This window comes from Ricinus communis, chromosome 10 (genome assembly GCF_019578655.1).
Source record: "Ricinus communis isolate WT05 ecotype wild-type chromosome 10, ASM1957865v1, whole genome shotgun sequence".
Classification (NCBI taxonomy): Eukaryota; Viridiplantae; Streptophyta; class Magnoliopsida; order Malpighiales; family Euphorbiaceae; genus Ricinus; species Ricinus communis.
In genome coordinates, this window is record NC_063265.1 from 20,625,061 (window position 1) to 20,636,716 (window position 11,656).

The 11,656-nt window shown below is 33.2% G+C and overlaps 2 protein-coding genes across 3 annotated transcripts; both read left to right on the forward strand.

The window, feature by feature from the left end:
• The first annotated feature begins 248 nt into the window (after nt 1-248).
• LOC8268010 (phosphatidylinositol N-acetylglucosaminyltransferase subunit GPI1) lies at nt 249-6,927 on the forward strand. 2 transcript variants are annotated; one of them, XM_025159277.2, is made up of 9 exons: nt 249-743; nt 1,257-1,652; nt 1,756-1,899; nt 1,983-2,086; nt 2,169-2,393; nt 2,747-3,241; nt 4,364-4,776; nt 5,651-5,741; nt 5,920-6,104. In XM_025159277.2, the coding sequence occupies exons 1-9, from the start codon at nt 573-575 to the stop codon at nt 5,930-5,932; spliced, it is 2,052 nt and encodes a 683-aa protein (XP_025015045.1). In that variant the 5' UTR covers nt 249-572; the 3' UTR covers nt 5,933-6,104. The 2 variants fall into 2 exon arrangements, with proteins under 2 accessions (XP_025015045.1, XP_015581438.1); XM_015725952.3 differs by lacking the exon at nt 5,920-6,104 and adding an exon at nt 6,123-6,927 and having other exon boundaries at nt 257-743.
• A 1,228-nt stretch (nt 6,928-8,155) lies between these two features.
• On the forward strand, nt 8,156-10,409 carry LOC8268009 (protein GAST1). The gene is made up of 4 exons (XM_002530042.4): nt 8,156-8,351; nt 8,921-8,977; nt 9,876-9,909; nt 10,026-10,409. Exons 1-4 carry the CDS (start codon nt 8,274-8,276, stop codon nt 10,205-10,207), a joined length of 351 nt encoding a protein of 116 aa, XP_002530088.1. The 5' UTR covers nt 8,156-8,273; the 3' UTR covers nt 10,208-10,409.
• Nucleotides 10,410-11,656: the final 1,247 nt, after the last annotated feature.

The window sequence follows — 11,656 nt, forward strand, 5'->3', positions numbered from 1 at the left end:
CTGTTTCAGAAAAAAGGAAAGAAAGAGAATTCAATAACAACTAAGCTTGTTACCGTTATAAAAGACCCACAAAATATGCCAACTCAAAACACTCGAACGTGTTAACTGGGCAGTTAGCTTAAATAACAGAAAAACATAGTTTTGCCGGCTAAATGTCCCTGATTTTTCCTCAAGGGCATATTCGTTAACTCGACTTAAACATTAGGGGCCAAAATGAGCCTTTTCCCTTATTCGTTCTTTTGCTTTGCAATTTTTGTTCTGTTTGGGTTTCCGAACATATTATTCGTCACTCTCTGTCTAAATTTAACCCAAATCGGATCGCGATGGCGTAATATTGGAAATTATTATTAGGGTTTTGACTTTGATTCTGATTTGCAATTTTGCTCTCTCCCTTTTGGTTAAATTTGTGAGGCTATTATCCTCTCTCTTTCGGTATTGCCTTTCAAACTGCTAAAATCAAATTTAGCTTTTGGGTTTCAATTCAAATTACTAAATTCCAAATTCAGCTTTCAGATTTTTGTTATTTCTGTGGAGCCATTCAAAGGCTTTGATGCAGTGAACTCAGAAAAAGAATGAGAAGAAAGTGTAGGATTTGGTGGCCCAAATTCCTTGCTTCAAGTGAATTGTCATCCAGACATTTATTGTTTGGTTGGTTTGTTTCATGCTCTTCTGCTTGTATTGATATTGTTGTAGCTTGTGCTTGCGATGAGATCTCGCTTTCCTGCTGCCAATCTAATCTTCAGGTATAAACCCCAACCTTGAATTGCCTTATCTTTATTTGTTCATCCCTAAATCTTACACTTTTCATGACATTATATATGATTCTCCAATGTCAAAAGTTATGTGGGTCGAAGTTTCTTCTTCTCATTTGTTATGTGATATATCTTATTTCCAAGTTCTGTCCAATAGAGTGCTATTTTCAAATGTACCTTATGGGTTCCACTACAAGAATTTATCTCGAAGACTCAATTTATGAGTTTCTTTTAATGCATGATCGAGTTTGAACTGATTGTGCATATAGATTTAGTTGGCTTTGTGTGATTTTCTTTTTGGATAATGTTGAACGCTTTTAAAAAAAATTTTACTTAATGGGAAAAAGAAGGGAAGGAAAGAAAAGATAAGCCGCAATGAAGTGTATCCCAATTCTGACGTGTTGGTAGACTTCTTATTGTTTATTCTTGGAAATTAAATTTGCTGTATGAAATGATTTTGATGCGATGAGTTTATCTTACATTTTTTATTATTGCTTTAAACAGGAGGTCCTGTCCGACACAAACAGCAACATGCCTGTATTTCTAAAGGATAAAGCAGTGTTTGCTCTGCTAGGTCAGGCTGCTGCATACGCTACTAGCACTGGAAGTATGTTAAAGTTTGGAATGGAAGAAGATAATTTGAAAAAGTCCTGGACCAATGGCATTTCTTCTGCAACAAGCAGGCAGGATATGTTCAGAGAAAATCATGGAAGAAAAAGATGTGGGTGCCATCAACTTAATGGATTAGCAGAAAACAGTTGGGAAGCTTCTGGTGAAGATACCTGCTGGATCCAGTTGGTATATGATTCTCATGAACAATATGGTAGAGATTCTTGTTGGCTTCCTAAATTGCATCACATTCATTGGAATGGGCAAGTATTATCCCAATTAGATGTCCACGTATGTAAGTCAGAATTACTTATTCTGCTTTTTTCTGTTGTAATTCCTCTTCGTTAGTGGCATTTAACATTCTATCACTTCGTGATATTCAATCAAAATATAGGTAATAGAGTATGAAACTCCCATGTATGGCTCGCACCATTTCTCACTAAATTCTTGTATCCAATCTGAGCAAGTGAAAGCTCCCCTGAAGAAACTCAAATGGGTTGATGAACTTGACAGGAGCCAGCCTCTTTATTTTAACTTGGTAATGTAGTTCCCTGAATTCGTTTTCTGTGTAAGCACACTTTACCTCCATTTTAAGTTACCTTTTTATATTTTCATATACAGGATACTGTCATTTTGGCAATCAACAGCGCAGTTGCTGCTAAAACAGTTATTGAGAAACACATGGAGACTAGGAGATCCTGTGCTTGTTTTTCGATCATCTATGCGTATTGCCAGCTAAACTTTGTTGCTTACCTTTATCTTATTTTCAATTGCAATTTTTTGATGCCCTTTCTCATGGCTTTTCAGGTGTCTTGGCTTTATGTGGCATGTATTTGCCATTTCTGTTGCGTCAGTGTCTACTCTATTCTACGTCACTCTTCAGATTTTTTATAGCTTTTCAAGTAGGGGACTAAAAGATGTAGAGATATATAATACATCAGCAAGGATTTTCTGCACTACATGGACAAATATTAAAATCCGCTGTTCTCAGATCTCATATTGGCCTATTTTTCTTCAAGACAATGGACTTAGGTAACTAAAGAATTGTCTTTATTCATTTATTAGGTTTTAAATGCCATTTTAACTAGGTATAAGTTTTTGTGGATTCAGTTATTCTAATAGGTTGTGTAACTGAGATTTTTTTCACTTCAAATTGTTAACCTAAAACTTAAATAAACTTTTCAATTATTTAGTGATGAAATGCATGAGTTAAATTACATAAGTGACTTGATCAATTCAAGTTTTTTGTCATGTCCCTTTGCCACCTGGAGCTATCATATATGCCCATCTTCTGCTTTCTTGATTTTTTTCTTTGAGCATACTACAATTTCTACCTCACCATTCTTTTTTTTTTTTTTTAAACTTTTTTAAATAAATTATTGCAGATTGCGTTCATGTGTGGAATTTGCGGAGAATGCTGCATTGCTTAGGCATTCTATGTGGTCAAGTTTAGCTGTTGATCTTCTTTTAGGCAACTTATTTGGCCTATCACTGTTATTTAATGCAGAATCTACTTGCTTATGGCTTTCTACCTTTGCTACTGACTTTACCAATGAGTTGTTGCGCTCAGGGTGTGTGTGGTTAATGGGAGTACCAGCAGGTTTCAAATTGAATACAGAGCTGGCAGGAGTACTTGGCATGATCTCTCTTAATGCAATACAAATTTGGTCTACCCTCTGGATTTTTATTGGTTTTCTTGCAATTTATTTCATCAAAGGACTTGCTGTGTTGGGAATTCTTTTCGGGGCGACTATTCCTGCCGCTATGATCATGGACATAGTTGCTCTAGCAACATTTCATGTGACAACTCTTCACCGTGCTATGTCACTGTTGTACTCACGTCAGATTCAAGCATTAGCTGCTTTGTGGCGTCTTTTCAGGTAAATCCTTATCCATGCTAGCTGCTGTATTTGAGAGGAAGGTCTCGTCAGGGGGTTGGACTTAGAGTTGGAGGGGAATTGGGCTACGTTGATTAGTTAAATTAGGCTTCAGGTTCTTGAGTTTAAACTGCAACTAGATCCTATATACAACTTTTTGTTGCTATCTGTAGGTGCATTTGTTCATTCTTGTTTTTGTCTTCTTTATTTTTCTCTTTCATTTATCTCGGAAATCTGCAAGTTATTATTATCATTTTCTTTTAAAAAGCTTAATGGTATGTTGTTGGATTAATGTCTAAAAGCTAAATGTAGAAAAGTTGAAACTCAGGGGAGGTCAGAGGTGTTTGCCTGTTAGTCTGAAATTCTGAAAGAATATGATAAGCATTTATAAACCAAAATATTAGTATAATCAAACATTATGTGTTGCAAAATATGTGATAGTGCTGCCCTTGTTATAAAGGGTTTTGTTTGAACAACTAATATATTGTAAAAGTTTCCTCCTTCCAACAATCAAATTCATGACAGGCTCCATTGACTTTTAATCCTTATGCTCAAGTTGAGTATATGTCTTTATTATGTATGCACTGCTTGACAAGGCATTGTTGTGCTTTAACTTTGAAGACATGCTGTCTTTCTTCATGATCTGGAACAAACCATACTGCCTGATTCATTAAGGATAGTGTAGTTTTGGTAGTTGATGATGATTGCTGCTTAGAGAGAAAATGGCCAGGTTGTCTTTTAAGGCCTAACTTTTAGATGCTCTGACATCTGTCAGTGTAATGAAAGAATTTTTTTGACAAATGCTAGTCATGCTTGACATTTTGAAGAAGGATCCTAGTTCTCTTGTTCTATGAGATAGCTCATTGTGTTAACTATCAATTATAAATTTTATCATTTGGTTAGTGGTGATATTAATTACTGAAATCACCAGGTTATAATGCATTTGCTCATTGGAAGACAGAAACTAGGGTGGAGAACTCTTATCGATTTACTATTGGTTACATGCTAGATTTAACTTCTTAGATGCTAGACTTTACAAGATTTAATCAAAACATTCACCGTTCAATATTAGTTGTGTTGTTTGTTTAGTTCAAGTTATTTACAGGGTTTCTGAACCTTTGACAGGGGCCGGAAGTGGAATCCTCTTCGTCAGCGATTAGATAGCTATGACTACACTGTGAAGCAACATACTGTTGGATCCCTTCTGTTTACACCACTTTTACTTTTATTACCAACAACCTCTGTTTTCTACATTTTCTTCACCATTTTGAACACAGGCATCACCTTTATTTGTGTATTGATCGAGGTCACTATATCAGTTATTCATGGTACCCCTTATATCAAAATTCTACTTTGGTTGGTGAGACGGAGAAGATTTCCCTCTGGGATATGGTTTGAAATTGTATCTTGTCATAGTGGTTCTCTGGAGTTTGTATATTGTATCAGTCCACCATCTGATGATTCACAAAAAAGAGAAGGAAGCAAAAAGAGATCTAGTACTGTGGTTTCAACTCTCCACAGCAACTTCTTGAGCATCGGTGAGTCCTTGAGCAATTTTTATTCATTACCTTCTCTTTCAATGTATTGATAGGGCTGGAGATCGTTTTCCTCAGTTGGATGGGAGGAGTGAACAACGAAAGCCATATATTTAAAACATTGTGATTTATCTTCATTCTATTGAAGATTGCACTAGTCTTATCAGTTGTATGCCTGCTTGAGCTGTCTTGTGTTTGGGACTAAGCTCTGAGAGAAGTTGGTAGCATGTAATGATATTAGTGAATATGGGTCTTTTTTGGGAGAACAGGACAATTTTGCTGCATGATTTTATAGAAGAAAATTTGGTTGAAAATTTCTGGAGAATAGAGACTAGCCAATAACTTGGAGTTGCTATAAACTTTATCATTCCATTATTAGGAATGATGAATATTAGTGAATATGAGTCTTGTTTGGGAGAACAGGACAATTTTGCTGCATGATTTTATAGAAGAAAATTTGATTGAAAATTTCTGGAGAATAGAGACTAGCAAATAACTTGGAGTTGCTATAAACTTCATCATTCCATTACTAGGAATTAACTAGTTATATTTTCTTTTCCCTTTTCCACTCTCTCGAGGGTATTGAACCTTGAAGATATTGTATGCCGTTCTGCGTTTCTGCAGCTTGCCTAACTGATGGATAGCCAGCCGTTGGTTAAATCTTGTAAAACTGCTTAAATTTTGCAATAACTTTGATTGATCTTAGCATGCTTCATTTCGATAAATAGGATTGAATGAATTATGTAAATGAGTACCATAAAATTGATGTATGAGGAGACATCATTGGTACCTTCTCCTTCTACATCTCTCTCCTTGTTATGTTTTATTAATTTGGTCTGTATACTTGGAGGCAGCTTTAACAAAAAATATATTTCAGGACAAGTAGTCTCGCCTCACTACAAGAAGATATTCTCTGGGGTTTCTAGTTTTGTCACTGCATCAGCTTATGGAGCTCTTACTGGCACAAGGTGAGTTCTGTTTGTGCATGCCTTCCATTTATCAAAGTGCATGAACTGGGATTAATCAAACAGCTCCTGCCTAAATAAAAAATTTAGACAAAATAGAAATTTTTGTATTAGTACTACTATTCAGAAAACTCTTATCAATTCTGCTCTGTTTTGACAGAATTGCCATGTATATTTTCAGGAATTTACTTTAATGATACCTTGACTACAGGGATGTGAAAAACATTTAAATCTAAGCCCACAAATGGAAGTTCAAACAGGAATTCAAAGAACTGTAGATGAGCAGTGACTGATGCTTGAACTTTATATTTATAGTATTTTGTGTATTCACTGGGACTCTAGAGTTAATTCTCTCTCATGTACGTTCTACTTTTGTTTTGTCAGAACATCATCCACTTTTGGGACGGCACTTCCTTCAACAATGCCATTAATGACTATCCCCGGCAAAGAGTATTGGTGCCTCTGCTATAATTCAGTTCTTGCGTGCATGACAGAATGTGATCGTCGCCCTTGTCAATGATCTGATACCCTTTTGTTGGACCTGAGCGCATGAATCCTGCGATGATGCCTTTATTCATTCTTTTATTTTATTGCCTGAAAAGTTTTGTAGATCCCTTTAACCGTTAGATGAGATTTGATGGTTTGTTGGACTGGACAGATGTTTGAAGGCTGGTAATGAACATCTGTGCAAGTGTTTGATCATTTACTCTCCCGACCAAAACAGCTCACAGAGCAAAGCAGAGGCACCTAATTCGATCTTCCATATTCTGCTGGATGATGTTGGTCATTACGACATCTGCACTTCTCAATTTTGGATTAAGATGGAAAAAAATTATATAGGAAAATACGTGAGATTATGAACCCAAACTGGAATTTTGATTTGATTCAGGTACTATAGATTTGCATTCAGCCATGGGATGCTGGCTTTACTCATCTACGGCGGCAAATTGCTGATTGATTGCTGGACCTGATGTATATAGCAACAAGAACTTGTATTATATTTCTTTTCCGGTCGATTAGAATGTAGTATGCATGCTGTATTGATTCCTGACAGAATTTCTTAAAAGTCCATCACTAGTAAAGGCTAGTCTGAATGTTTGTTCGGATTCAATAGATGTATTTTATGTATTGATAATTCTAGAATTGTGGCAAAATGTCTTGCAAAGGATAAGTTTATTTTCAGTTGAAACTGATGTGTTCTTTGCAAATTCTTTATCGAGTATATAACAGACTAAACATCAAGAATCGTGAATAGTGATCAAATTAAAATAATTAATTCCTCAACTAGTAAAGGGCCAAAAACAAAAAGAGAAATAACCTTTGATACCTCATTTGATATTTAATTTTGAAGGGTGGAGGTTTTAAATTTAGGTTTTTGCGAGTGTAAAAAATTATTTTAATCGCGGTTTATCGGTTCAAATAAAATAATATTTTTAAAATATTATTATATGTTTTTTTTTTTTGTTTGTTTTAGAACAAATGTATTCGATTATATTATGTTATATTTTGCTTTTGTGACTCTGTTATTATTTATTGTTTTTCATTTTTATAATGAATGTAAAAATCTATTTTAATCATGGTGGATTGGCAAAAAAAAATAAAATTGGTCGAATATCCACCTTTACTCAATTATTATATGGTAGCCATGACAGCACTTAAAACTAAAATCCCCACTAGCCACACAACCTAATAAATACCTAATCCTAATGTTGTCCATTGTGATACAAACAACAGAAGCAGCTGCAAAAGTTCACGAGAGGAAACTAACATAACCACCACCTACTGAATCTGAATGGTCTACATGGACGGCCAAGAGAAGAATCCTCTCTCTCTCTCTCTCTCTCTCTCTCTTCTCTGTTGTGTGCATGTACTCTTTTATTACTTACATTTCCAAGATTACAAAAACTGAACAGGAGCAAGAAAACAAAATACCAACATCGGTCACGGGCATGGGAATATGCATGGGAGTAGGGTAGAGACTAATACCATAGAAGAAATGCGTACTTCACTGGCTTGTTTTTTTGCCTTCCCTTAAAAGACAAATATATGAGAAGTGATCCAAGTGGAAGTGTATGGTGTTTGCATGGCTCATCTATCACTCTCATCACTCCTGTTTGTATATGTTGATTGCTAATTCCTTTCTATTTTTCTTTTTTCTTTCTGTTTGGTATCAGAGAAAACCCTAGTGGAAACATGTGAGTGCACATGTGAGGTGGCTTTCCTATTTTTCACCATGCACATGGTTTAGAATCAGGAAGAAGATATGGAAATGAATACTATCCCCTTGAAATGGATATTGTTGTATTATGAAATAATAAAAAAAGGGGACAAAAACTACAAGTTTTCATGCACAAGACAAACGCACATAAGAACTTACTCAAATTTGTATAATGGTAATTATTTAAGCAGCTATAAATACCCTATATATCTTCAGTGCCCTGTCAACCCCACATGCATTCTCTTACTGCTTTCTCAAATTTCTGTCTTTCTCCCTCGTATAGCTTCTGAATTCGTATTCTTTCCTTAGAATAGGCTATGATGATGATGATGAGGAAGGCAAGCTTTGCCATGTTTGTTCTTGCTTTGATGCTTCTTTTTATACTAGAGAGCCATGTAAGTTGACATCTCCTTCTTATTTTTTATTTTTATTTTTTTTGATTTTCTCCTTCTGCTCTTCTTCATCCCTTTTCTCTTGTTTCACTAGAACATTAGTAGATACATTGCCTTAGAAAAATGAAAAAAATTGGTGAGAGGAATTTAACATATGATTTCATGGTAATTTGATGAAAAGACATTCTCAGTACCATGTAATGGTGTTAGTACATAGGAATTAAGAAATTCATAGAAAGAAAATGAAAGAAGAAACCCTTCATTTTCTCTCTATCATTTTATTATGAATATATATTTTTCTTTCTTTTCTCATCAAAGTCTACAGCTTTACTCCTTCCTGTTAATTTTCTTTTTCGTTTTGAAATGAGTAAGTTTTAAACCGTCTCACTAATTACTATTAGACTAAAACAGTTATACTCGGATATAACTTAAAAATAAGAAACAAAATCAATAAAATGATCGATTGATAGGTAAAATAGTTTGTAATTAATTTTAATTAGTGTCTTCTTCATTGTAGCAAACAAATATGCATATAATGAGTTGTTAAAATTTAATGCTCCTCAAAATTGCAGGCTTCTACCAGTGAAGCTCCAGCTCCACAACCACAACAAAATAGCAGCCTTCCCAAGGTAAGACTTCTTGAATAAGAATAAAGTTTAATTTCTCCGATAACCTTATCATACGGGCTTAATTTACTCATTTTTTAAATTTATGAATTTTTTAGTCTAAACATTTATATATATTTAGCTCAAATGAACTCTATTTAAACAAATAAGTGAAAGTCACTCTCTTTTCAAAATAAAAAAATAAAAAATTTATAATATATTTAAAGGCTATTTTATAATCTTAATACAATTATTATAATTAAGCAATAACTAGTTATTACTACCGTTATTTTCGCTGAAACCGCTCACCTCCACTATCGTAACTGTGTTATTTACCGTCATTATTAAAAAAAAGTAAGAATAGTACAACAATATTTATTTTTTATAATTGTTTGTTTAAATATCAATATATATATATATATATATATATATATATATATATATATATTTTAAATTTAAGTAATTTAATTTAAGAAATTAATATTCTTTTTTATTTTTGATGTATCCACTCTTTTCTAGAGATTATGTAATTCACTGTCTCATTTTTATAAAAAATATGGCTAATTTGAACTAAATATATAAAAGTTTGAACTAAAATATTCATAAATTTAGAAAATGGCTAAATTGAACCGAGCAATAAAGTTAACAGTCAAATTAAACTTTATTCCTAAAATTTACTTTAAGGTACATACCTGATAATAAAGGTAAATAATAGCTTAGGTGATATTTTACACTTTAATATTTAATACTTGATACTAATTAATTATTTAATATTAATAAATATATTTCATCTATTTATTAATTCAATATATATTTATAGCAGTTTAAGCATTTTCTTAATAAAAAATCAAGTTATTAACTTTGTTACATTTCTATTACTAACCATCTGTACATATTACTTTTTTTATTCTTGGATTCTTAGTATGGCTCTACTCAAGGCAGCCTTCAACCTCAAGGTAAATACGAATTAATTAAGTTTATATCTAAGAATTATATATGTACATGTAATTAATCTGAAAGCGAAATTATAATTAATTATCTAATTGTGTTGATTTGGTGGATGGGAAAACAGATTGTGGACCACAGTGCACCAGAAGATGCTCAAAGACACAGTACCATAAGCCATGCATGTTCTTCTGCCAAAAGTGTTGTGCTAAGTGCTTGTGTGTACCTTCTGGAACTTATGGGAATAAGCAAACTTGCCCTTGTTATAATAACTGGAAGACCAAGAGAGGAGGTCCCAAATGTCCTTGATCCTACCCCTTTAATTTTTTCATATACATATGTGTATCTTGTTAAGTTTCCATTGTTTTGTAATTTCCCCGAATTCCCTCCCCCACCCTCCCACAACCCCTCCCCCTCCTTTCCTTTAATTGTTTTTTGTTGTTGTTGTAATTAAGAGCTGTATAAAATCTAAGATTATGAAGCACATACTTCATATTGATTCTTTCTTGAACATCTATGGTGATCTTGAACTGTAGCTTAAATATTTGATAGATTTTATAATAATGAGCTGTGATATACTATAAATTCTTGAACTGGCTTTTGAGAATTCAGAAATTATAATCTGCAATATTAAATAATTAAGATACTTATATGTAGGAATCTTTCACATGAAATTTGGTATTCATGTATATATTGTAAAGTTCCATTGACAAATGATCATAAAAGGAGGTTGAGAAATAAAATCTTGATTTTTACTGTTCAAATGGCTGCTGTTTTGAGGTATCTGTTCTTAACCTTTTGGAGGTCTAGTTTTTGGGAATACATGATGGTTGATATGTAATGTAATACTAGGTAAAGTTTGGCAAAATCTTGGATTAGACAGCTCCATTTACATCTAAAGCTTGTAGTGCATATCACTAGTTGTCTGTCTAGACAGCCAACAGGAAGTCAAGTCATGTTTTGTTCTTAAAAAGAAACCAATTTATGAACCCTAATTACAAGTTTAAAAACTAAAGGCACAGCTTGAGGTTTTTTCAATAATTTTCTTGTTTGTCAAAGTCTTCGATACTTTGGTATCCTGATTTTTCACTAAGCTCAACAGCTCGAACCTGCACAAAGAATGTGTAATGTCATACAAATTCTTCTACAAAAGACTTAGTTCACTACAAGAAATTCAATCTATCATGAGGGGAATTCCTATCGTTGAATGACTAAAAACCATCATTAAAACTTTCTAATGACGGTAAAATGCCCGTCATGGCCCATTATTAATACCTCTCTGGTTAAAGGTAAGTAGTGATGGGAATTGCTTCCCGTTATTACATGTATTAGTGACAGTAAATATACCGTCATTAGATATCATTTTTAATTATGTAATAGCCGGTTATTAGAGAATGAGGTATCTGCCATTAAATATTATTTAGCTAAGTAAATGCTCATTACTATAGTGTTATGGCTCCATTATTAATAATACTTTTAACTATGAAATGACCCGTCATTATAGTATCATTGTTAATCTCGTTAGAAGTCGTTTTGCTAATGGAATTTACACGTCACTAAAGACCATTTTCTCATCATTATAACCTATATAAAATCCATACCAATATTTAATATTTAATATTTGATATTATATAATGTAATTTCTCAAAACTATATTCATAGTATTAGAAACCCCAAATTAATAATTATAACATATTCCCTTATTAAAAGAGGTAAAGGGGTTTTTTTTTTTTTTTTTTTTTTTTACATGAGTAATTA

Coding starts and splice junctions, on each gene's coding strand:
- LOC8268009 (XM_002530042.4), top strand. CDS start 8,274: ATGATGATGATGATGAGGAAGGCAAGCTTTGCCATGTTTGTTCTTGCT. Junction 8,352..8,920: donor TTTTTATACTAGAGAGCCAT/GTAAGTTGACAT, acceptor TCAAAATTGCAG/GCTTCTACCAGTGAAGCTCC. Junction 9,910..10,025: donor AGGCAGCCTTCAACCTCAAG/GTAAATACGAAT, acceptor ATGGGAAAACAG/ATTGTGGACCACAGTGCACC.
- LOC8268010 (XM_015725952.3), top strand. CDS start 573: ATGAGAAGAAAGTGTAGGATTTGGTGGCCCAAATTCCTTGCTTCAAGT. Junction 744..1,256: donor GCTGCCAATCTAATCTTCAG/GTATAAACCCCA, acceptor TGCTTTAAACAG/GAGGTCCTGTCCGACACAAA. Junction 1,653..1,755: donor TATCCCAATTAGATGTCCAC/GTATGTAAGTCA, acceptor ATCAAAATATAG/GTAATAGAGTATGAAACTCC.